The 26,898-nt window shown below is 43.3% G+C and overlaps 1 protein-coding gene across 1 annotated transcript in view; it reads left to right on the top strand.

Annotated features, from left to right (window-relative positions):
• TRIO (trio Rho guanine nucleotide exchange factor) overlaps nt 1-26,898 on the top strand; it is a 964,000-nt gene that overhangs the window by 819,678 nt on the left and 117,424 nt on the right. Inside the window, exons 39-42 of the mRNA XM_029590045.1 lie at nt 929-995; nt 6,620-6,723; nt 13,265-13,334; nt 15,203-15,292. Of these exons, the coding sequence (XP_029445905.1) occupies nt 929-995; nt 6,620-6,723; nt 13,265-13,334; nt 15,203-15,292 (331 nt within the window). The remainder of the gene's footprint in view (nt 1-928; nt 996-6,619; nt 6,724-13,264; nt 13,335-15,202; nt 15,293-26,898) is intronic.

The following is a 26,898-nucleotide window of genomic DNA, read 5'->3' on the forward strand; positions in this document are numbered from 1 at the left end:
GCCGCCTAGGGCTTATGCATAGGTAGCATATAAATAAATAAACCTAGGTTCTATAATCTTCAGGAAGGCTTTTTCCATTAAAAAAAAGTAGCTTAAGGACAAGGACCACGATATGAGGCTGAAGGGAGGATCAAAGAAAATGAGGAAAAAATAATATTTTACTTAGGAGTGGAGCCTTCCAGCAGGGATGATAATAAATAAACCATGACGGAATTAAAGTATGCTTAGAACAGATACAGAGGGCAGGCAAGAGGAAGAGTTGGATAAAGAAATGGGGGGAGTCTGAGCTTTAGTTTTGGTATAGAAATGTGTATGCCTGTGTGCTCAGAATGGTCAAAGATGAAAAGGGGTGAGATGACAATCTACTTGCACTGATCAGCAGTATGGTGTGTCAAGCTTCCAGGGAGGGATGGCAACGTCAACCAAGCATGGAGCAGTGGTAAAGCTTTGACTCTTGGATATAATAGTGGGAAGTGGCAGGTTCTCATAGCATGGATCACAGAATGACATGGCCATGCTGCTAAAAGACTAAAGAGTGAGCTCCTGCAGAATATCAAACTTACACATCTGATAGCTGGGAGATCTCTTTATCTCAAAGGGTTAAGGCGAAGGGCAAGGAAAGGGGGTTCAGAGCTAGGGTAGCATAGGTAGGGACACTAGGGCAGAATCTGTGAGCCAAATGGTCCTTTTCTACCAAAGTCTGCTGTTACCCTCCATGCCAGTCTGTGGCTGCATTACTGTCAGCTGCCTTTTCTTGTTCCCCGAGCTCAAATGTCTTGCTTGCACGACACTTTGCAGCCTTTTGTTGTTAAAGGACAGCAGACTCCACCATGAGCTTCCTCCACCTGATCCAAGGGACCAGCTTGTAATTTGATTGTATGTATTTTGAGCTGTGTTTTTTTTTAACATGCAGATTTCTGTCTTTTAGTTATGTTTTGCAGGAATTAGTTGAGACAGAGCGGGATTATGTGCGGGACCTTGGCTATGTAGTTGAGGTATGTTCCTTTGCTTCTAGTAGGAATGTTGCCTACCTAATGCTCGGGAAGTCGAGTAGGACAAAATGTCTCCTGTGAGTGGCAGAGGATATGCACAGCTGCCACGAGTAGGGCCATATGATCTCAGAAGGAGAAAGATATCTTTTTCAGTTAAGTCATTTTTTCTAAAATTTAAGGATTAATGTGTACCGAGAACATTTTTGTTCCCTCTTCGGAGGTGTGTCAACTTCCAGATAGATTCTCATGGTAGCAGGTAGATGGAAATTACAGGTAATTAACACCAAAGGATTAATTTTAAAAAATAAAAACAATTGGAGGCAGCCTGTTAAGATTTCACCTGTTATGCAGCCTCATCATATCCTTACTATGACACCTCCCCGCCAGCAGAGGTCTCTTTGGAGCCCCATTCCATGCTATTCCCATCAGTTCTTCATAGTTCATCAAACTCAGCCTGTGGTGCAGCCATCAGGAGTCCTCAGTGAACCATGTCTCCAGCCTTTCCAAGCTCCTCCTTGCTTGCACCACACCCAAGACTCAGCCCTACATAATCCAACCTTGCCAAACCCTCCTCGCTTTTACATCAAGTTGCCCTTGGCTCCTTGCCCTAACCACTGTTGCCTTGCAGCCTACGCAGGCCTATCCTTGTTTTGCCTTGTGGCCTCTTGGCCTTCTTGCTCTTTGTCTTGCCTTCTGGCCTATATAGGCCTTGTCTTACTCTGTGGCCTATCTAGGCCTTTCCAGTCTCTTGCCCCTTGGGCCTTCCCTGCCTACCGCTGCCTTTGGGCCTTTATGTTCCATGTTGTCATGACCTACTCAATCTAACTCCTGTTCCAGTCTTTGCCTGCACTTAAGCCTCAGTTTCTGCTCTTGCCTACACTCAAGATCCAGTCCTCACCTACACACAAGCCTCAGTTCCAGCCCTTACCTGGACTCTGTTCCTGTCCAAGCCTCAGTTCCAGCACTTACTTGCTCCAGACTCACCATGATGTACTGCTGCCGCAGAAACCTGCTAACCCCCAGAATCCAAGGGCTCAACCTGTGGGGGAGGGGCATGGTTATGCGGAAGATCAGTCCTAGTCTGGCTTTGCAGTCCTGTGCCACTCCGAGGGTGGTCCCTACATCCAGCCGGGACCTGAGCCATAATACAACTTTTTCTAAGGGTATATATTTAATGCATTGTATTCATAAAGGGGAGAATGTCAGCCTTGTTGACTTAGTCGCCATGCTTGTTTTAATATCTTTTATAATTGCTGTAGTCTGTCTGAGTTGTAGAGAGATGTTTCAACTGTAGCCATAAGGAGTGCTGGAGATCAGCAGGGAATGATTAATTTTACCACATTGTTTTAGTGAAAGTTTCTCTTTTTTTTTTTTTTGGTTCCTTTACTCTGTATTTTTTGTAGCTATTCTGTATTAATAGTATTTATAAGTACTGATATATGATAGTACATAAAAGCCCAGGGGTGTTCCTTTAATAAAAGATCCATGGTAGAATGGTCTGTTCAGGGAGCTTTGATGCAGAGTCAATGTCAGAGTCTGCATGCTCTAAATCTGGTTAGCCTGTAGGTTCTTCCTATGTATTTGACATGTGGCAACACATTGCAGCTGTACTTAACCAAAGGCCATAGCCATGATTTTGGCAGCCAGCCAGTAAATTTAAGATGTGTGAAGTAACCTGAGGCCTTGTTTTTATTTTTCCTCTTAGACTAAATTACGTATGATCAAGTTATAGTGCTTCCTCTTCTTCCTATAACTGAATCACAGTGAACAAGACAGGCTGGAGATAAGGAACACTAAACAATTCCACTTGTCCACTTTGTAAAAACTAGAAAATTTGTAAGAAAATGAATTGTGCTCAGTCAATGCTGGATGGATGGCTTCCTGTTGTGGCAGCTTCTGCTAAGGCATGGCTTCCCAAACCTGTCCTAGTGACTCACAGCTAGTCGGATTTTCAGAATATTCATGAGAATCATTTGTTTATGCTAAGTCTCCAGTGCATTTATTTATTTATTGGATTTTTATGTTCCGCTTTTCGGCACTTCAAAGTGTACATCAAAGGGTAGTAACCGCCGCATCAGCAAGTTGCTGTTTGAATCCAGTTCCCCTTTTCCCCCTGGCAATGAAGCAGAGAGCAATGATGCAATTGCAACAACCCTTATTGGTTAAGGGTAGCAACCGCCATACCAGCAAGTTACCCCCATGCATTCTTTTCTTCTGTTCCATCCTGGTGAGTGGGGTGGTGATTATAGGGTTTAGTGATCTGTAGGATCACTAGGATCTGTAGGAACACTAATCCCCATAATCACCACCCCACTCACTCAACTCCTCGGCCTCACTACCTTCGCCATCCTACTCCTTAATGCACAATCTATCGTTAAAAAAACTGTACTACTAAATGACATCCTCACTGAAGACCGACCTGACATCTGTGCCATCACGGAGACTTGGCTAAAGTCTTCCGACTCTGTCCTGATAAACCAACTTCCCACTGACCAATATGACGTCTTCTCCATTCCGCACCCCAAGAAATGTGGAGGCGGCATCCTGCTCACGACAAACAAGAGCCTCCAATTAGCTCATCTCCCCAACCCCCTCTCCTCACAAACTGGAGATCGGATTATTCAAATCTAGAATAACCCCCCACCTCCAAATATGCCTTATATATGCCCCTCCAGGAATTCTGGAAAACAACCCCTCAACTATCATCAAATTTATCACCAAAAACATCAATATCAACCATCCTGCAATTATCCTTGGAGATTTCAATCTCCACATTGATGCAACTCCCCCTTCAGCCTCCCATGTCACCCTAAGTAACTCCATGGCAGCACTAGGCTTCCTTCAAACCGTCATAGCTCCCACTCACAAGGCAGGCCACACTCTTGACCTTATCTTCACCAATGCCCTCATCCACCACGAACCACCCACCTGCGCACCCACCCCATGGTCTGACCACTATCGCATCGAAACAACTTGCTCTGTAAAAAAGAACAATAACATCCCCCCAATCAAAAAAAACCATCTTCTACCGCAAACCTTGCAAAAGCGATGACCTGATACCGGCCTTCGCAAAGGAGTTACCCAGATTAGATCTCACCAATGCTGACACCGCCCTCTCTTCATGGTACGACATAACAAATACAATAGCCGATCACCTTTGCCCTCTCCTGTCCCGTGCCATCCAGCCAACGCAACACAAAAAGAAGCCTTGGTACACTACTGAACTAAAGAATTTGAAACTCACCCTCCGCAAAAGTGAAAAAAGTTGACGCCAAAATCCTTCCTCCCAACATCTCACAAAATATCGAGCCCTCCTCAACACCTACCAAGAAACTACCAATAAAATGAAAAGAGATTTCTATGCTCGGAGAATTCACCAATACCAATACCAATTCAATGCACACGCCCTCTTTGAATTTGCTGCTAGCCTAACCAAATCATACACCCCATCTGTTCCTGACAATGACAACCAGGCCACTTGTGAAAAGTTCGCTGTTTATTTCAATGACAAAATCCAGAACATCATGTCACGTTTCCCTCCTCACCCACCCCCCTGAACTCCTCAGATTCCTCCACCACCCAAGTACCCCCACTCCCCTACCCCCTTTTAGCACCGACACTGCTCAGACTCCTGACATCATTCCCGACCACAAATACCCTCTCACATCCGCTCATACCTACCCCAACCCTCCCGTTCCTTACTAACACCACCGAAATGGAAATAGAGTCAATCCTTAAGAAAATCAAGCCCGCTATACACCCATCTGATTACATTCCTACAAAAAGCCTCCTCACCATCTCCAACACAATTACCAAACTCATTTCCCTCATACTCAACAGTTCCTTATCGCTTGGACATGTCCCAAAACAACTAAAACAAGACATTGTTAAACCCATCCTCAAAAAACCCTCCCTTGACCCTACTGAACCTGCTAACATTCGCCCCATCTCCAACCTCCCATTCCTAGCCAAAATCCTTGAAAAAATCGTCAATCACCAATTAACAGACTACTTGAATGACAACCACATCCTTTTCCCCTCCCAATACGGATTCCGGAAACTACATAGTATAGAAACCCTCCTCACCTCGCTGGCCGACTACATCCTAAAAGCCCTAGACAAAGGTCATTCTTACATCCTTGCACTACTTGATATCTCTTCCGCCTTTGACACAGTTAATCACAATATATTACTGAAACGCCTTCAGGAAATCGGAGTCACAGGAACCGCCCTCCTCGGGTTCCAATCCTTTCTCAGTAACCGTCAATACAAAGTAAAAATAGAGACTCAAGAATCTAAATCATATAATTTATCTCAAGGCGTTCCCCAAGGCTCCTCTCTATCCTCCACATTATTTAATATATATCTCCTCCTTCTTTGCCGACTCCTGTCTAACCTTGGTCTTCCACATTTTATATATGCTGACAACATCCAGATTCTCATCCCTATCACTGACACACCCTCTAATGCCCTCAAGACCTGGGAATCAGCACTCCCCGCCATTAAATCCTTGCTCACTGACAACTTTCTCGCCCTCAACACAGCAAAAACAGAGCTACTTGCCATCTCCCCAAACACCATCCCCAACAACCTCCAACCCACCTGCTACCCTACACCTACATCTCCTACTCCATCTACACCACCTACTCCATCTACACTGCGCACTCCCTTTCCTCTCTCACGTTCGCAGCCTCGGTGTGAACCTTGACACTCATTTTAACCTAAAAAAACTTCATAAACTCTATCCTAAAAGAAGGCTTTTACAAACTACACACACTAAAAAAACTCAAACCCCCTTCTACACTTCAGTGACTTTCGTACTATATTGCAAGCCATCATTCTAACTAAAATCGATTACTGCAACGCCATTCTACTAGGCCTACCAAAAAGCACAATCCAGCCCCTACAGATCCTACAAAATGCTGCTGCCTGAATCCTTACCAATGTACACAAGAACGAACATATCACCCCTGTTCTCAGACATTTGCACTGGCTACCCGTATCCACCCGGATACAATGTAAAACACTTACCCTCATCCATAAATCTCTCTACAACAATGACATGTAATGGTTCAAGGAATACCTCTATTTCCATGACTCCGGTAGACCCTAGAGAAAACAACATGCAGCCACACTTCTCACCCCTTCCTACAAAATGACAAGACTGAAGTCCACCGCAAACCGAGCCCTTTCCATTGCTGGCCCTTCTTTATGGAACAACATGCCTCCCACCTTACGTCAAGAATCATGCTACTAAAAATTTAAATAAAACCTCAAAACCTGGCTCTTCAAGCAAGCCTTCACGTAACTCTCCTTACCCCCCCCCCCTTCGAATTGATGCTTATACTGCTATACACGCTTTGCCATATGAACAATATTTTTACTCTCTCCTTTTTACTTGCTGCTTCAAACATTGTAGCAGCAACTCTCCCTGTCTTGAGGAACAGGAGACAGAGCTTGAAGCTGAACCCAGCGAGCCATCTGCCAAATCACCAGTCCAGCCATGCTTTTGAGCTTTTAAATGTCCATTAAATTAAATATGCATTACTTATTTATTTATTTTAAGCTATTTTTATTTTTTTTCTAAAAAGCATTATTGATTCCACAAGGTTACTGAATCTTTGCAGGGCTACATGGCACTTATGAAGGAGGACGGTGTCCCTGATGACATGAAGGGAAAAGACAAGATTGTGTTTGGCAACATTCATCAGATATATGACTGGCACAGAGAGTAAGTACGCCTGGCCCAGGGGTTCTGCGCTGCAATTTTGTAAAATTACAAAATGCAAGAAAACAGTTAAAAAAAAAAAAAAAATTACACATCTGTGTAACATATATGTTCACCCCTGTCTTGCAAGTCAAACGTGACTGGTTGGAAGGGCCCCAGCAGTAAACTTATTTGTCATCAGATTTAATTAATCCCCATATAAAGAAAAGGAAAACTTGTTCTTACCTGATAATTTTCATTCCTGTAGTACCACAGATCAGTCCAGAGAAGTGGGTTTATGCATCCCTACCAGCAGATGGAGGCAGAGCACAAAACTTTGAGGCTACTTAACCAAGAGTGCCACCTGCAGTCCTCAGTATTGACCTGTACCCAAGCCAAGATATTTAGATTAAACCACCCTAAACTAAAGGCGAGCCGAGAAAATCAGTTGGAATCTCTGGAGCCAGGACCCTTGACATAAGAAACAATGAACAAAATTAACTTATGTATACAGACCAGCAACTCTGAAGTTATTTACATGCTGTATCAACAGCATCCTGAAGCGAGGAAGCCTTTCGATTAAAGGGAATGGGTCTCTGGACTGATCTGTGGTATTACAGGAAGGAAAATTATCAGATAAGAACACATTTTCCTTTCCTGTGCGTATACCCCACATCAGTTTGGACAAGTGGGATGTACTCGAGCTCCCCTACACTGGGCGGGAAGTCGAAAGACTCGCGCGCAGTATACTTTCCACAAACGTCGCCTCATCAGGTGCCTGCACATCCAGGCAGTAATGTTTGGTGAAAATGTGAAGAGAAGACCATGTTGCAGCCCGAAAGATTTCCTGTGGAGATAAAAATTGGCACTCTGCCCAGGAGGTCGCCTGTGCTCTAATAGAATGTGCTCACAACCCCCTCTGGAACTAGACGACCCTTACATATATAAGCTGAACTTATAGCTTCTTTGGCTATCTAGCAACAGTGCCCTTGGAAGCTTTGTCTCCTTTCATGGCACCACCTAAAAGGACAAACAAATGATCCAATCATTGAAAATAATTTATCACTTTAAGATATTGCAAGAGCACACATCGCACATCCAAAAGGTGCAATTCTTTTGCCAACAGCTCTGAAGAGGACAGGCCGGAAGCTATGCTGACTGGTTAAGATGGAAAGACGACACAACCTTAGGCAAAAAGGAAGGAACTGCCAGCAACGATACCCAGTCATCCAAGATTCTCAAAAAGGGTCCTCTATAAGACAACACCTGACGCTCTGAAATTCTTTTGGCGGAGCAAATAGCCACCAAGAAAACAGTCTTCAAGGTCAGATCCTTCACAGATGCCCTTCTAACCAGCTCGAATGGGGGACCACATAGAACCCTGAGGACCAGGTTAAGGTTCCAGGGTGGACTCGCCTTCCGGACGGAGGACACAATGCTTCACCCCTCTTAAGAAACAAACCAGGATGGGCCTGCCCTATACCTTGCCTAAAAGAGACCCTAAGGCTGCCTCCTGTACTCGAAGGGAATTATAGGCCAAGCCTTTTGCAAGGCCACTCTGCAGAAAGGATAACACCTGTGCAATCTCCATCCTGAAGGTCTGAAACCCATTCTGCAAACACCACTGTTCAAACACTCTCCAAACACGTATATAAGCCAAAGACGTGGAGGACCTACGGGCTTGCAGTAAGATAATAATCCCAGAGTCCGAGTTCCCTTTCATGCGGAGCCGCCTCCTTTCAAAAGCCAAGCTGCTAGACAAAAGCGGTCTGCCTGGTCTGAAAATATGGATACCTGCCACAGCAATCCTGGCAGATATGCTAGCTGACGGGGTCCATCTACCACCAGATAAACTAGGTCTGCAAACTACAGCCACTCAGGCGCCATCAGAATCACTTTGTCTGGACGTAGCTCGATGTGGCGCAACACTCTCTCTTTGACACACCACGGGGGAAACACATACAGCAAAAGACCTGACGGCCATGGTTGTACTAGAGCATCTATACTCTCAGAACTGACCTTTCTTTGGCAACTGAAGAACTGGATTGCCTTCGCATTCTGCGGAACTGCTATGAGGTCCAGATCCAGTGTACCCCACCTGTTCTGGATTAGGGCAAAGGCTTCCGCCGACAACTCCCACTCCCCGGGATCCAGCTGCTATCTGCTGAGATAGTCCACTTACAAGTTTTCCACACCTGCCACGTGCAACGCTGCAATTTGCAAGGTGGTGTTCCTCCCAAACAGATCTTGCACCTCCTGTGCCACCAGATGACTACTTGTTCCATCTTGATGATTGATATACGCCACCATTATGGCATTGTCAGAAGACACCCGAACCGACTTGCTCTGAATGAGCGGTAGAAAGACAAGCAGGATTTTTCAAACTGCCCTGGTCTCCAATCAATTGATGGACCAGGAAGCTTCTTCTGGCGACCATTGCCCCTGAGCCAACCTGCCTTGACAAATTACACCCCATCCTTTGAGGCTGGCATCCGTGGTCACCACCACCCAGTCGGGCACCTCCAGGTCCATTCCTCTGTCCAAATTGCTCCGGGACAGCCACCACAGTAGACTGGATTTGGCATCCCCTTGAAGAGGCAACGGAAACTGGAACTCCCCCGAAACTGGACTCCAGCAGGATAATAAGGCCCTCTGCAGAGGCCGCATATGACCAATGGCCCAAGGAACCAACTCCAGCATAGAAGCCATAGAACCCAGGACCTGCAAATAGTCACACACTCTGGGAACCGACAACTGCAGAAGACAACGAACCTGACCCTGTAACTTGGCCACTCTCTCTGCGGTCAGGAACACCTTGCCTAACCGAGTATCAAAGTACTCCAACGACTGGGACGGCTCCAAATGGCTCTTTGCCAGATTCGCCACCTAGCCAAAAGAATCTAGGATCTGTATGACCTGGCATACTGAACAACAGCACTCTGCATCCAATTTTGCCCTGATGAGCCAATTGTCCACATACAGATGCACCAGAATCCCTTCCCTCCTGAGAGCAGCCGTGACCACCACCATCACTTTGGTGAACGTGCACGGCGCGGTCGCCATTCCGAAGGGAAGGGCTTGAAACTGAAAATGTTCTCCGAGAGCCATGAAGCTCAGAAATCTCTGGTGATCCTTCCTGGTGGGAATATGGAGATAGCCTCTGTCAAATCCAAAGAGGTCAGAAATTCCCCTTTGTCTACTGCCATTATCACTGTTTGCAAGGTTTCCATCCAAAAACGGGGCACTCGGAGTGCAACATTGACCTTCTGCAGATCGAAAATGGACCAAAATGTCCCCTCTTTCTTGGGAACCACGAAATAAACTGAATACCTTCCTTGGCCCTGCTCTTGCAGGGGAACTGGAACAATGGCCTGCAAATTAAGAAGCAGCAAGGGAGGCTGTCTAACAAAGCCGTGAGGGCAACAGTACAGAATTAGCAGCCAAATGTCCAATATGGATTCCTTTATTGAGCAGAGACACAAATTTGCAAAAAGCCTGACTCGGGCCGAGTTTCGCCCTCTTACAACGGGGCTGCGTCAGGGGCTACAACATACAATAAATAACACATACTTGTAAATAAATAAAAATATGAATAAAACAAACATATAAAATGGTAATATATATATATATGTGGTGTAACATATAAACTGGAAAATAAAGAATAACTTATATTGGATATGCATGTGATAAAATATCCATCTGAACCAATAAAAAGGTAAAGACAATATACATTTTTATTGGTTCAGATGGATATTTTATCACATGCATATCCAATATAAGTTATTCTTTATTTTCCAGTTTATATGTTACACCACATATATATATGTTACCATTTTATATGTTTGTTTTATTCATGTTTTTATGATTTTTATTTATTTACAAGTATGTTATTTATTGTATGTTGTAGCCCCTGACGCAGCCCCATTGTAAGAGGGCGAAACTTGGCCTAAGTCGGGCTTTTTGCAAATTTGTGTCTCTGCTCAATAAAGGAATCCAAATCGGACATTTGGCTGCTAATTCTGTACTGTTGCCCTCACTGCAAATTAAGAAGGTATTGTACGTTTCCTGCACTGCCTCCCATTTGCAATGGGAAACGCCGCGGCAGACTACGAAGGCGTTCTGAGTGACCGAGAAAATTCTAAGGCATAACCATCTCTGATCACCTTCAGTACCCACTGGTCCAATGTGACCTTCGTCCACTCCTCATAAAAAAGAGTCAGCCTCCAGGGAGGATTGGATCTGCTCGTGTTCATTGGTTAAGCTTGTTTCCTCCTCCTCCCTGGGAAGCACTGTTCCAAGGAGATCTACGCTGTTTCCAAAAGGACGACTGTCTGCTCAGTCCCTGCTTTTGTGTTGCAGACCCTGAAAGTCTACTGGACCAAAATCTTCTTACATCTTGAAAGCAAGGATGCAGGGGAAAAGACTTCTTAATGGTGGTCTTGTCCTCTTGCAACTTATTGCCCTTTGACTCTCCCAGATGTTTCATGAGTTGCTCCAAATCCACTCTGAACAGCAACTTGCCCTTGAACGAGAGATTAGGCAGCTTGGCCTTTGACCACACATCTGCTGACCAATTTCACAACCACAACAGTCTTTGTGCTGCCACCACCCAGACTATATTCCTGGCAGAAGTCTGGATCAAGTCATAGAGAGCATCCACTACATATCCTCCAAATGGGCAGCCTGGGCAGACTCCACCACCGCCATCCCTGCCACCGGTTCGTGTGCGTTCTGCACAAGGAGGCTCTTTGCATCAAACTTCAGCAGACTGCTGCCCGAAGACTCAAGGCTGAAACCTCAAACAGCCGCTTCAACAAAATTTCCAGTTTACAGTCCTAAACATCCTTTAGAGTGGCATCCACCCTGGGAATCTACCAGGTGTACAGGGTCTGTTCCGGCAAGGGATACATCTTGGCCATAGCTCTGGCCACCTTCAGGCCTGCCTTGGGAGACTCCCACGGCCGATCCACCAACTTCTTCACCATTTTAGGCAAAGGAAAAGCCTTAGAAGGTTCCCGCAGCCTCTCTAGGACTGGGTTAACCCCGTCATCATCTGAAGCTTCCTGAGTCACCTTAATCCCCAACACCTCCAAGACCTGAGGATTTAGGGGACCCATTTCTTCCCTGTGGTACAACCGAACCACACAAGGGTCGTCACCCTCTGCCACTGGGGCGTCAACCATATCCAGCATAGGATCCCCCATACCAGTGACTGGTATGGGGGATCCTATGCTGGATCCAGTCCCCAATCAGACCCGTCCAACTCCTCAGACCTTCTCGCCATCTGCCGTAGACCGTCCCAGGCCAATAAGGCGAGAGAGCTCCCCCGAGATCCTGAACGAGCCCTTGGCCCGCCAAGTGGAAGATTTTAGCCTTCATTCACCGGCCTTGCCTCCCAGCAAAAAAGGCCTCTCGGCACAGCTCCAACTCTGCCGGCATTCCTGCTATAATTTAACTTTTTCTTAATGGCACAAGCCAGAGAAAGAACAGCAAAAGGAAAAAGGATACTTCCCTAACTTCTGGATGCCAGGGAGATCAGGTGCTGGAGATGAGGACTTAGAAGGGGGTGAGGGAACCAGGAACCCCTGGCTTTTAACACCCCCCCCCCCCCCCGACCACCAAGGGCTGAGCTAGCACAGGGATTACCAACCCCCCATTTGCCCTGCTCGACCCAAGGGATGGCCCACGAAGGGAACCTAACACCTTGGGGAGCCTTGCTGGTAGGGATGCGTAAACCCACTTGTCTGGACTGATATGGGGTACGCACAGGAACAATAAATATGAAAATGCAAACATTAGCTGTGTCTGTGAACCAATTAGCCAAATCAAAGAAAAAATATTTTCTCTCCATATTAAACTAAATATATTCAGACTGATTGTTAGTCAACTGAAACATGTTCTAATTAGTGATTTTTCTGCAATGAGATTATGCAGATATGTGAATATAGTATTGATGGTAAGGTGCACTGCACTGCTTTGATTATCTTCTCATTCTTCAAGCTGCTTTGGCTTTTGATGAGTTTAGGTGAATTTGACCATGTTTAAGAGCTCTCAACTACTTTCACTGTGACGTAGAGGGCGATTTCATCATGTGTTCAGCCTGAAATGTCAAAAGTGTCTGCATATCACGTTTCTCCCTCTTGAGTGGAGCTCAGCAGTGTTAAGATGAGATCATCCTCTACACAAGTGCAAGGTCTGCATGTGAGGATGCAGAATATGATGGCAGATAAAGACTGCAAGGCCCCCTTTTATTCCCATTTTTCCCCTTCTGCTGCAGTAACACAGACCCTGTCAGGTTTCTGACTTTATCTTCACATCCTCACAACTAAAAAAAACCGTGTTTGCTTGCCGTCGGACTATGCCATTTGTGATGCTGCATTTGCGTCTGCTGGAAGACCATTCTCTGTGCTCATACCTCATCCTTATCGTGCATGTGCAACATCTAATCAGTAAAGAAAGTCTTCCTAGCATTACCTTAGAATCTGATCCCCAGAGCCCCGCCTCATCTTCAGTAATGCCTTGCACCGCAAAATTGTGGCAAATTATTTGTTTTGCTTACTTCCAGCTTCTTTTTAGGAGAGCTGGAGAAGTGCCTTGAAGATCCCGAAAAGCTGGCTACCCTTTTTGTTAAACACGTGAGTATGAAGCTCTCCTCGCAAGACCTCGGTCCCATGGTTTAGAGTTTCTCTGCTATTACATACTAAAGAATTTAAACTAGATGCTATTTTATTCTCCTCGGCCGCCGCCACAAAACAGCAGGCGCAAGTTACACGGGTGCTTTGAATGCACGCTGTGCACTAGTTTTCAAAGAGAAACTAGTCCAGGGTAATGTGCCTATGTACTTTACCCTCCCTAGTGGCAATTTTCTAGTAATCCACACAGGTGGGATGTTTGGAAATTTCAACTAACTTAGGATGCAAGTACATGCACAAGCTACACCGATTTTCAAAGTGGATTTAGATGCACAAGTTGGCTTTGAAAGTTATCTAGTTGAATTTACCTCATATGTACACACAGTTTTCCTGAAATTCATGTGCATACAATCAAATTCTGCAAAGGTTACACAGAGGTCCCAAGTCTGGCCCCCAGGAACGCTTCTGCTCAGTCTTGGTAAACTTCTGCACACACGTGGCATCCACGGATAACTTTACCAGTGCATCAGCTGAGCAATATTGTAAAAAGTCACTTCTGCACATAAAATACTGTTGCAGCCGTAGAAATCCATTTTTCAAAATCACTCCCATTGAGGGTAATTTTCTAACTGTGTGCAGATGATTGGAGTCTGCGCTTTGCTCATCTTTACAGGTCTGATAAACAGGTTAACTTGCACAAAGTTATATCTCCTTTTCAGAGGATGTAAATTGAGTTGGTTAACATGCACGCATATTTTTTTCTTTTCTTTACTTTTCTTAAGTTTTAAACAACATACAAGAAATAAAATCTTGTAGATGGAAACTATAGGTAACAGAACAAAAGCTTGAAGAAAAAAATACAAAAATGTTTGAATTCCCTCTCAAATCTCATAACAGCTATTACAGGGAAGCACAATTAAATGGGAGAACTAAAGAAACAACCTAGGAAAAGGCTTAACATGACAGGTAGCGTGCATTCTTTTTAAAATTAAAATGTATACGCATAAGTTCCAGCTCCAATCCTGGAATGCCTCATCTCAATTCACATAAAAGTACGCACATAACGGGTTCCAGTTGTACGTCTATGACCACCTAACTATTTTCTGACAGCCACTTTATATTTAAAAGTTGTTAATAAACCGCCTTACCAGTTTTAATAAATCAAATAAAAACAATCAACAAAAATCCAACATCTGTAAGTCACTGTTTCGTGTGTCTAAATGGCTTTGAAAATTCAGCCTGTAATGTATAAAGTTGATTGCAAGGTTCGTATCACCCAGGGCGCACAACTTTTTTTTTTTTTAAACAGATGTGCATATAAAACACATGCATACATTATAGATATATATAAAACTGTCTCTAAGACATTCAAAAGAGCCTTAAAACCTGGCTTTTCAAAACTGCCTTTGAAATCAAAGCTAAAGTGTTTTATATATGCTGTCTTATGTTGTTTTTATGATTTGTATTGAATCACATATGTTGAAATATTATAAACTGCCTCAATCTTCTCTGTATTGGAGAGGTGGTATATAAATAATTGTAAGTAAATAAAAATTATCCAGATAAGTGCCACTGAATATGCGGTAACTTTACCGCTCACCAGGCTTTGGAATATGGACCCTTGTTTTATTAATGGATTTTGGCCCCTGGCATCAAGTTAAGAATAACCAGTCATGCACGAATAGGAGATGGCTTAGTGGGCCTTTAGATTTTAATTGGGGAGGGCAATGCTTGAATGCATTGCAAGTCCTTGTAGCTAAAATCTGCATGTATATCATTTACTGATGTACAGACACTCGCTAAGCCTTCCAGCCCTGCTTCTGTTTTGGGCTCCCTGTCATCCTTTGACCTCTTGTTTTTCTCCTGTGCAGGAGAGAAGGTTGCACATGTACATAGTTTACTGCCAAAATAAACCAAAGTCTGAACACATCGTGTCGGAGTACATTGATACCTACTTTGAGGTAAGTCTCCATGGAAGAAGGAAAGCTGCAGATTTTGTACTGGGAGAGAGGGGCCATCCTTATCTCCACGTGCCTTTCTTTAGTAGTAGTAGTAGTGGTGTGTTGAAAGAGTTATCTAGTGTTCAGAGAACTGGGCTGAGAACCAGGAAAGCCACTTCTTCCACTGCCATTCCTTGTAACTTTGGGCAAATGGCATCGCACACAGTCGTCTCAGGTACAGACTGTTGGCCTCATTCACTTCACGTGGTAAATGGCCTAACATGGGTATAATACAAGATATTTGAACTATCTCGTATTCTTCCAGGCCCGGCACCTTGTGTATTTAAATAAGTTCATTACTAACTTAATTGATGTAAATCAAATAACATGATTTGCCAAAAAATTCACAAGCCATGTTATTTACATAAGAACATAAGAAATTGCCATGCTGGGTCAGACCAAGGGTCCATCAAGCCCAGCATCCTGTTTCCAACAGAGGCCAAACCAGGCCACAAGAACCTGGCAATTACCCAAACACCAAGAAGATGCCATGCTACTGATGCAATTAATAGCAGTGGCTCTTCCCTAAGTAAACTTGATTAATAGCAGTTAATGGACTTCTCCTCCAAGAACTTATCCAAACCTTTTTTAAACCCAGCTACACTAATTGCATAGGTGAATGATTGCCTTCAGGCAGTTTTATCATTATTTAAAAACTTATCTAACAAAGGACTTTAAACTCTAGCCTTGATTTAAGAGGGAGCCGGTGTAGAGATTTAATATGGGTGTTATATGGTCATATTTTCTCGCTCCAGTTAATAATCTGGCAGTCTCATTTTGTAAAAGTTGTAAAGGACTGAGGGTACCTATTGGGAGGCCGAGTAACAATGCATTACCATAATCTAAACTAGAGAAAAGTTTGGAGTACTGTGCGAAAATGCTCCTGATGTAGTAAAGGTTTTAAACATTTCAAAATTTGGAGTTTAAGAACCTGCTATACCGGGTCAGACCAAGGGTCCATCAAGCCCAGCATCCTGTTTCCAACAGTGGCCAATCCAGGCCATAAGAACCTGGCAAGTACCCAAAAACTAAGTCTATTCCATGCTACTGTTGCTAGTAATAGCAGTGGCTATTTTCTAAGTCAACTTAATTAATAGCAGGTAATGGACTTCTCCTCCTAGAACTTATCCAATCCTTTTTTAAACACAGCTACACTAACTGCACTAACCACATCCTCTGGCAACAAATTCCAGAGTTTAATTGTTGAGTAACAAAGAACTTTCTCCGATTAGTTTTAAATGTGCCACATGCTAACTTCATGGAGTACCCCTAGTCCTTCTATTATCCGAAAGAGGAAATAACTGATTCACATTTACCCGTTCTAGACCTCTCATGATTTTAAACCCCTCTATCATATCCCCCCTCAGCCGTCTCTTCTCCAAGCTGAAAAGTCCTAACCTCTTTAGTCTTTCCTCATAGGGGAGCTGTTCCTTTCCCCTTATCATTTTGGTCGCCCTTCTCTGTACCTTCTCCATCGCAATTATATCTTTTTTGAGATGCGGCGACCAGAATTGTACACAGTATTCAAGATGCGGTCTCACCATGGAGTGGTACGGAGGCATTATGACATTTTCCGTTTTATTCAACATTCCCTTTCTAATAATTCCTAACATTCTGTTTGCTTTTTTGACTGCCGCAGCACACTGAAACCATGATTTCAATGTGTTATCCACTATGACACCTAGATCTCTTTCTTGGGTTGTAGCACCCTATTATATAACCGTCACTAATCTTTGTAGTAATATGCCTTTTCATGTTTAAATCATTGTGTATGGTTATTGCTAGATCCCTGGCATACGAGGACAATTCAATTTTTGTATGATCTAAGTGAAAGGCAAGGTTAGCAGGTTTGTTTCCTATTTAAGATAATTTCAGTCTTTTCAAGATTGAGTATGAGTTTTATATGAACCAGTAATGTTTTAATTGTAGAGATGTGCACTTCTACTAGTTTCATAGATTTCTCAAGTGAATCCTTGATAAGGAACCAAGAATTGTATATCATCCGCATATAAGGATGCTGGGCTTGATGGACCCTTGGTCTGACCCAGCATGGCAAGTTCTTATGTGATATCTAGGCCAGCCAACAGGTGACACAAGGGCAGCATGTGTATGTTAAGAGGGTGGCTGACAATGAGGATCATTGGGATACCCCTGAATTAATTTGTTTTCTCTGAAATGAAGGTGCCAACTTTCACTTTGAATGAACGATCCTGTAAAAATGAGCTCAACCATTGTAGAGTAGTGCTAGTTGTAATAGTATATGATGATTGACTGTGTTGAATGCTGCTGAGAGATCGAGTAAAATAAGTAGGTAGGAGTGGCCCGCATCAAAACCTCAGTACAGTATCAGATAAAGCAAGTAAGAGTGATTCAGTATTGTGATATTTGCGAAATCCAAATTGAGACGATATATATTTAGACTCAAGGTGCTCTGATAATTGCGCTTGAACAATCTTTTCCAGGATCTTTGATATAAATGGTAGATTGGAAATAGGTCTATAGTTATCTAAGATTTGAGGATCCGCTTTTTTCTTTTTTTAACAGGTCTTACTACCGCACATTTTAAATTAATTACAACTCAGGTGGTTGTAGCTAACGGTGCATCAGGACATTAATGCATGTCCAGATGCACCCGCAGCCTATACTTCTACGGGCCACTCAGTCCCAGGTATGGCCCCCCCATACCTGCGAATAATAAAAATCCCTGGGGGTCTACGTAGACCCCTGTCCCGTTTCCCCCACCCCCGACTGCCCATGGAGGCAGATTAAAAAAGAAAAACATTTATAAACATTTTTCATACCTGTGGCAACACCCCACCCTGCCTCCCTAAACCACCCTTTCACAAGAAAACCAGAAGGCGGGGACCCCCTAAAGAATGGCCCTGGAAGTCGTGTGGATCTCTCCGGACTCCCCTCCCTTTTTTTTTTAAACACAAAACAGATCCCTGTTGGTCTAGTGGACCCCGACACCCCAAACATGCGGCCCCCCCCCTCCATACCTAAGAAAGCATCATTGATCATGCAGTGGGGACCTGGAGTGCCTCCTAGGCTCCTGGCCCAGGCAGCGGCTTTTAAATATAACTGGCTCGCTAGCAGAACCATGCAACGCTGAATATTACAGGAAGATTATATCTAACTAACCCAAGATACCAGGAGGGTAATATTCAGTAAGCCAATTAGTGGACAAGTTAAAGTTAAAGTTAGCTGGATAACTTGTCCTGTAGATTTAGCTTGATAGATGTTAAGTTCCTCCCAGCTTAGCTATCCGGCTGGGAGGAAGTGATATCACCATTCAATATGGACACTTAGGTGCAGAGCTCTCTGCTATTATCCTCTAGCTAGCAGTTTTGGGCAGGACTAATATATAGAAACTACTCTAAAAATGAGAGATTCTGACAGCGGATTGCAGCTGGCATATCTATCCAGAAACAAACTGTGGATTTGAGAGAGTTTTTGTACAATGCTGGTGGATCACGGTTGAAAGAGCAAGACAGCATGACCGAGCAATCAGATAGTGTGCCTCTGGATGTGAATCTCGGCGCAGGTGGCGGGCTACACAGAACGGGTAAGAGGAGGCCCTCACAAAGGAGGATTTCTGAAAGTGGTGTAGGGAAACCCCGAACAACGTAAAATCAATAAAAGTAGAACTTCTTGAGACCATGCAAATTTCGCACTGAGCTTCAGGGTTTTAGGCAGAGAGTGGAGGAGGAGGTGGAGGCATGTGAAGAGGAGCAGGCCTCACAGATATCACGGCTCCAGTATACTATCGGAGATAAAAACAACATGGGCATTGCTAATAAGCTTGAAGATCTAGAAAATAGATCTCATAGATCAAGTGTAAGTATAAGGGGCTTACCGGAGTCTGAGGTCTATGGGAACTACCCCCACATAGTCGGTTAATATGCCAAGCCGTATTGAACACTATTGCGGATGAAGGGGGTCAGCATGAAAAGATTGAGATCATAATAGAAAGAGCACACCAGGCACTCAGCCTAGCCCCTTGAAATGCTCCTCGGGATATAATAGCTTGTCTACATATCTAAGTGTTAAAAAAAGAAAGTGATGAATCAAGCACACAAATTGGGGTCTGTTTGGGAAGACCATAATATTGTGCTTTATAATAACCTCTCCCCCTTAACAATCTGGAAAAGGACAGATTTGAGCTTGGTGACAGTACTCTTAAGGAAAGAAAATATTTGTTATCATTGGCTCTTCCCATGTGGCGTAGCTTTCATGATCAGTGGGGTTACTTCGAGAATAAAAACTGAATCCGAAGCGCTGATGATTTTGAAGGCTCCTACAGCAGTGCATCATCCATCGTGCCCAGTAGCCTCAAATAAACCAAAGGGGCAAAGGAGGCTGAAGACTTTGGCGCAATTAGGAAGGCTCTGCTTCTCCACAACAGAGTGATACTTGAAGTGGTTGCTGGTCTCACTATATCACACTAATGGGTGGTCTCTGCCACCTTGTTGGCCATACTGAGATTTTTGCTCGAGCTTTTGAGATATCAATTATAAAGGCTGAGTTGTGGGCTACAGTTACGATGGATTATCCTGCTATGTACAGGCTTAGAATTAAAAACACCAGTATGAAGCTAGTGTTTTGTATGTTTAGAACATGCATGTTTGATGCTTCTTGTTTATCTGAGGAAGATAGAGGCGATTAGGATGGTTTTGTCATTCCTATGTTTGAGTGGGACCTGTTCTTTGGAGAACAGAGAGTGGGGGGGGGAAGGACAGGGATGGCGCGTCGTTGGGGCCTTCAGAGGGAATGCTGTTACTCGGGCACAGAGAGAGTCTCTTATGATTCATATGGTGGACAGAGCTAAGGGGAAGACAATTTGGAATGGGCCAGAAAGATGTATACACTGGATTCAAAGTTTGTAATCAGGGTTTATAATTATCTATTTGATTTACACTACCTACTGTGGCTGATATTAGGTTAGTAACTGAATATTAAGGAGCTAAAGTGCCCATTTAAGTGCCAAATGTTGTTTCAGGAGTTGGCAAACTTAAAGGCTTCCATTGTGTATATGCTGGAAATGCATCTTAGAAAACGTGATGAATGTTTGTTAACCTCAAAGCATTATCCTAATATATTTTTGGCATCTTGTACCTCTCAAAATAAATATAAGGGGGGGGGGGGGGAGATTTTATTATCTAAGGAGTTCAATGCTAACCCCTGAAGTGCAACTTAAGGCTACAGAGGGAAGATACATTATTGTGAAGTGGGAAATGCATAATGATACTTATATGTTGGTAAATGTGTATTGCTTGAACACTACTCAAAAAGTCTTTTATAGAGCCCTGAATGATCTTTTGCAAGAGTGTCCGAGAGGGCAAATAATCTTAGGGGGAACTTTAATTTGTCAAGAGTACTTTCCTTAGACATTCATCTGGGATGAGTATTACCATTAAATCATATAGAGTTAGGCTCAAGCACAAATGGCACCATATAGATATTTGGACAATACTGCACCCTTCTGAGCGTAGCTACTCTTTCTATACCAAACCAGCGGTTCTCAACCAGTGTGTCACGACACACCAGTGTGTCACCAAGCAAACGCAGGTGTGTCACCACAGTTCCCAGTCCCCCCCGCTCGCCCAGCTGCTCCCCTGTCGCAGCAAAATAGGAACTCATCCTCCACCCGTTTCAAAATGCTGATAGCCTGAGCAGAACGCAGTAGGAGAGCTGGAGTCAGCGGCACCAGCATGGTCTCTCCTTCCCACCCCCCTCTGCAGCCCAGAAGAGGAAGTGGATTGCAGCAGCCACATGCACGGGAAGAAGAGACCATGCTAGTGTCTGCACCTTCAGCTAGAGGAAAAGAGGCACGGCCCAAAGAAGAGCAGTGTGGCTCAGAACAAAAAAGGAGCAATGTCAGCCCCCGCAGCCGATGAGACTCCTTTCTCGAGGCCACCAGGGCTGGAAGTGGAGGATGCTGCTGCTGCTAGGGTTGGAAGTGGAGGAGGCTGCTGCTGCCGCTAGTTCAGGGGGGGGGAGAGAGTGAGTGAGCAAGCATATGTGTTTGAGATCCTGTGTGTGTGTGTGATTGCGTGATTGAGAGCCTGAATGTGTAAGCATGTGATTGAAAACCTGTTTGTGTGAGAGTGTGTGAGTGTGTGTGATTCATTGCCTGAGTGTGATTGAGATCCTTTGTGTGTGAGAGACATAGCATGAATATAAGTGTATGATTGAGAACCTGTATGTGTGAGAGAGATCATGTGTGTTTAAGAGCCTGTGTGTATAAGTAAGAGAGAGAGCATGTGTGTCTGTATGTGATTGAGAGTCGGTGTAGGTGAGAGAGCATGTGAGTGTGTGATTGAGAGCCTGTGTGTGAGAGAAAGAGAGAAAACGTGTGTAAGTGTGTGATTAAGAGCCTATATAAGTGAGAGAGAAAAAGCATGTGTATAAATGCGTGATTGACAGCCTATGTAAGTGAGAGAGCATGTGAATATGTGTGTGATTGAGAGCCAGTGTGAGAGAGCTTGTTTGTGACTGAGAGAGAGAAGAGAAAGTTGCAAGCAAACCATCCCTCCTCCTGCTAATTCAAAACAATCTCAGGGCACCTGGATATCAAGCGTTCCCAGGTTTGCAGAGCAAAGCATTTTTTATCCTTATTTTTCATTACTGGGTCTTGTGTCTGCTATTTTGAAATATTTTATTTGTATCTAAACATTTTGATATGTTTTTAATTATTGTATATTCCATTCATCAGTTGTTTTGAAATAATCTGTTCTTTTTGTTAGTATGGTTTTACTGCTATTGATTTTATATTTCTTCATTTGTTTTATGGGGACTGGTGATGTTTCTCTTTTTCCTTTGTTACACTGCATACAGTCTCTGGCTTGTTGCAGTTTCCAGTTCAATTTTTGTCTGTATATTTCTAGTTATGCTTTATGATCTCTTTATTCTTTGTTAGGTGAGGGTCTGCATATGTGACTGAGGTGAGGTTCTCTGCTGGCGTGTACTTTCTGTGTAGGGCTCTATAACAGCCTGGATTGTTCCTTTTTCCTAATAAGAGGTGTATTGATGACTTAAGGCCTGGTGTAATATTTTCACTGTTGCCTTTTCTTAGGTAAGATGGTTACTGTTTGAGTGCTGGAAATTGGTGCTGTTTTGGTATGGGATGTTTACTATTTATGCAGTTTCTGTTCAGACGGAGTACTTATCTTTCCCTTGTGTTGTTCTTAACAATAAAAATAATACTGGACCTTTATTTTTTTTATTTCCGCCATGAATTGTAATGAGCAGTGTGTCACACATGTGAGAGTGGTCTGTCAGGTGTATCACGATGGGAAAAAGGTTGAGAACCACTGCTGTAAGCCATATAATTCATATGCTAGGATAGATTTCTTTCTGGTTGAAAAATCTGTTTCCAGAATTAAGGGGGCAGATATTGGATCAATCACATGGTCTGATCATGCCCCAATGTGGTAAGGCATGAAAGGGCGTTCAAATAGTGGAGGCAGACACTTTTGGAGATTAAATCACAGTTTATTTAACCCCTTTCAGGACGAGAAAACACAATACAATAGACTCACTGACGAATATATTCGGGGTGGACCGGAAAGGGGTTAATGATAAAGAATTCAGACAAAAAATTCAAATAGAAAGATTGGATTATTTACATCTTTTTTTTATACTCTCTATTTTCAAAATTACACATCAAAAAAATTGACATAACATTATATTGGATTTAAAGAAAAAAGTAAAACCCTTCAAAAAGGACCAGACGTTGGGAAACAGAAGAGAAAAATGTTCTTTTACAAGTTGCGCCAGCAGCGGCTGTGTGCAGCTGGAGAGTTGGTCTTATAGGCCCTTCTTCCATCCCGTGATGATGAAATCAGATGCCCGGATCACGAGCAGGGACCGGAATACCACTCGGGGCAAAATAAACCTCGACGGCAGTTCACAGGACACTCTCCGCAGGCACCAAAGATTAGCTGACACACTCTCTGCAGTCCCTGGGATTATTTACATCTTAATGATACTGCTGATGCCACACCAGTTCTTCTCTGGGATTGCCTTAAAGCTGTTAGGGTTAAATTGATTGCCTGTGTTTCCTATAAGAAAAAGAAAAATGAGCATAAGCAATTATTAAGGCAAACTTTATATAAGTTAGAATCTATACATAAGCAAAATCCGATGCAGAACGTGTTAGCTGAAATAGAAAAGGTTAAAAATAACCTTTGTTTAGCATCCTCTGAAGAGATTGCGTTTCAATTGGATCTTGTTAAACAGATTTATTTTCAGTCTGGCAATAAGGCAAGTAATATTCTGGCCCAAAAACTGAAAACTAAATATTCCCAAAATCAAATTGTAAAAATTAAAGATAGGGACAGATGTTTTTTAGTAGATAGTATTAATATAAGAAAGCATTTTACGCAATTCTATAAAGAGTTATATGCTGTAGATCAGTGGTTCTTTTTTCTGTCAGGACACATGATACACTGAACACATGACCGTCATGGGGGCTAAATGTAAAAGTACAGTTCGTATCCCCAGGAACCCCCCTGACCCACAATAATGATGTAAAGCAGAATTACATCATTGCTCGTACTACTCACCCTACAAAAAAGATATTCTGGTTCTGGTGACATCTCAGTAACAGCAACTCAAACTCCTTCTACTTCCAGGCTCAATAGCCCTACTTATGAAAAGACAGCAGTTTACCACCAATGCATGTCCTCTTGAGAAAACCCAACAAATAAGACTGATACAAATGCTTACATGCTAGTAAAATACCTCACCTCGGTCACACACACACACAGAACCAACCTAACATGCTTCCAGGATCTGCAGTTATGCACATAAACTAATCCGCACACATTTACACCTGTATTATGGAATATACTTAAACAGTAACAACCCTACCTATGAAAAGGCAACACTACAAATATTAAATCAGGCCCTAAACACCAATACACCTATTAGGAAAACAGAACTAGCCAAGCAGCTATAGATCCCAACGCAAAAATAATTGTAAAAGTATACTAATAAACAGAATAAATGTTTCAAAACGGCTATGAACAAAATAACATCCAACAATTAAAAATTCATAAAAAATCTCTCCAAACACCAATAAAATATTTGAAAACAGCAGACACATCACATAATTAAAATGGCAGTCGGTCAAGAAAAATAAACTTAAAAAGCCACCTTTACTTACCCCCTCCAGCAGCTCTCCTACTCCTCTTCCATAAAGGCCAGCAGCACACACCAGAAGCAGCAGTAGTGGCTGAAGCTCTGTACTCATGGTCCTCTTCCTTAGGGCCCACGACCAGTCTCTCTGTCTCTCACACACACACATACCAGTCACACCCCCATGACCAGTTTCTGTGTCTCACACACCAGTCATCTCCTGACCAGTCTTTCTCTTACACACACACCACTCAATGTCCCGAACAGTCTCTCTCTCTCATGCACACACACACACAGGCTTCCCACTCCCATGTTCTATCTTAGATATAAAAGCTTCTCACTCCCATGCTGTATCTCACACACACACACAGGTTTCTCACTCCCATGCTCGTTCTCTCCACATGCACAGGCTTCTCACTCCCATAATCACTTTCTCTCACACACAAACACACCAGTCTCTTTCTCTCACACACACCAGTCACGTCACCAACCAGTCTCTCATGCATACACACACACACAAGCTTCCCACTCCCCTGCTTTCTCACAGTTACAGGCTTCTCACTCCCATGCTCTTTCACACACACAACACACACCAGGCTTCTTACTCCCATGCTCTTTCATATACACAGGTTTCTCATTTCCATGCTTTCTCTCTGTCACACTCACATATACACCAGTCACCTCCCTGACCAATGTCTCACACTCTTTCACACACACCAGTCATCTCCCTGACTAGTCTTTCTTTCTCACACACACACACACACACACACACTCCATTCACCTCCCTGACCAGTCACTCTCATTGTCTCTCACATATGCACACATCACTTCTCTGACCAGTTTCTCTCAATCACACACATGCTCTCTCTCCCACCCTTACACACATGCTAGTAATCAAATACATGCTCTCATTTATACACAGGCTCTCTATTACAGTTACACATACACACTCTCAATCCCACACACATTCTCTCACACGAACACAATTGGTAGCTGCAGCAGCCTCCTCCTCTAGCCCCCGCAGGCCAAGAAAAAAGAATCTCATCGGCCATAGGAAACTAATGCTCCTGTCCCCTTTGTCAATTGCTGGCTGCTTCAGATTTTGCTCTAGGCCCACACTACTGCTCTGGGCTGCTGCTGCCGTTGCTACTTTTCCATGCAGCATAGCTCTTTCTTCTTCCCACGTACCCCACTGTACATCACTTCCTGTTCCGGGCCACAGGGGCAGGTGCAGGAAGAAGAAAAGGCCAGCCGCAGTTGCCAGCCTCCACTTACACTGCTACCATTCCCATCCGGGCTTGAATATGCTGATAGCCCAGGTGGCAATGGCAGCAGTGGAAGATCGTCTGCCTCTCGCTTGGTGAAAGAAGAGGAGGGAAGAGCAGCAGGAGACTGGTAGCACACGACACACTTTTGCCGGTGCTTGGCGACACACTGGTTGAGAATCGCTGCAGTAGATTATATGATTGAAGCATCAAGTATTGATGCTTATTTGGCTGAGATGGAACTTCCATCACTGGATAAGAAGGGTGAGAATTTGGGTAAGCCCATCTCCATACTGTAAGTACTATGGGCAATTAAGGGTTTGAAATCGAGAAAAGTGCCTGGCATAGATGGGATTACTCCTAAATTTTATAAAACGTTTAGCGATTTTCTAGAAGGTCCCCTGGCAAAAATGTTCAACCATTTAATCGAGGGAAGGGATTTGCTGAAATCGGTTAATGTGGCTGAGGTTATGGTACTAGCAAAGGAAGAGAAGGATGCCACATTATGTAGTTCATACTGACCAATTTCACTTATAAATATAGATTTAAAAATCATAGCTAAGATTCTTGCTAGACGTGTATGTGTAGTAATTCATCTCCCCATTCATAAAGATCAAGCACGGTTTATCCCCAGGATAGTGGTAGCTGATAACATCCGAAAGAGTTTGAATTTATGCTAGACATATACAGTTACCCTTTATATTAGTAGCTGTAGATGTCAAAAAATGCTTTTGATAGGGTACGTAGACCCTTTTTTATTCAAGGAGATGGAAAAACTGAGGCTGGGGAGTAATTTTTTGGGATGGATCTGTACATTATATAAAAGTCCTGAAGCATAAATAAAAATTAATGGGGGTTACTCAAAATTTCCTAGTGAGATGTGGCACCAGGCAGGGTTGACCGTTATCTCCTTTGGTGTTTACCATCAGAGTTGAACCATTTGTGGAATGTATTATGAAACAAGAAAACATAGAGAGTATTAAGATTAAAAGAGAGCATTATAAAATATCTTTATATGCGGACGATATTATGTTTACCTTGTGTAAACCTGACACCTCATTAAAAGTTTTAATCTCTGAAATAGAGAAATATGGTGGGGTATCAGGTTTCAAAATAAATATGGACAAGACAGAAATTCTTCATCTTTATCTTACTGATAGC

The sequence above is a fragment of the Rhinatrema bivittatum genome, chromosome 2, assembly GCF_901001135.1.
Source record: "Rhinatrema bivittatum chromosome 2, aRhiBiv1.1, whole genome shotgun sequence".
NCBI lineage: Eukaryota > Metazoa > Chordata > Amphibia > Gymnophiona > Rhinatrematidae > Rhinatrema > Rhinatrema bivittatum.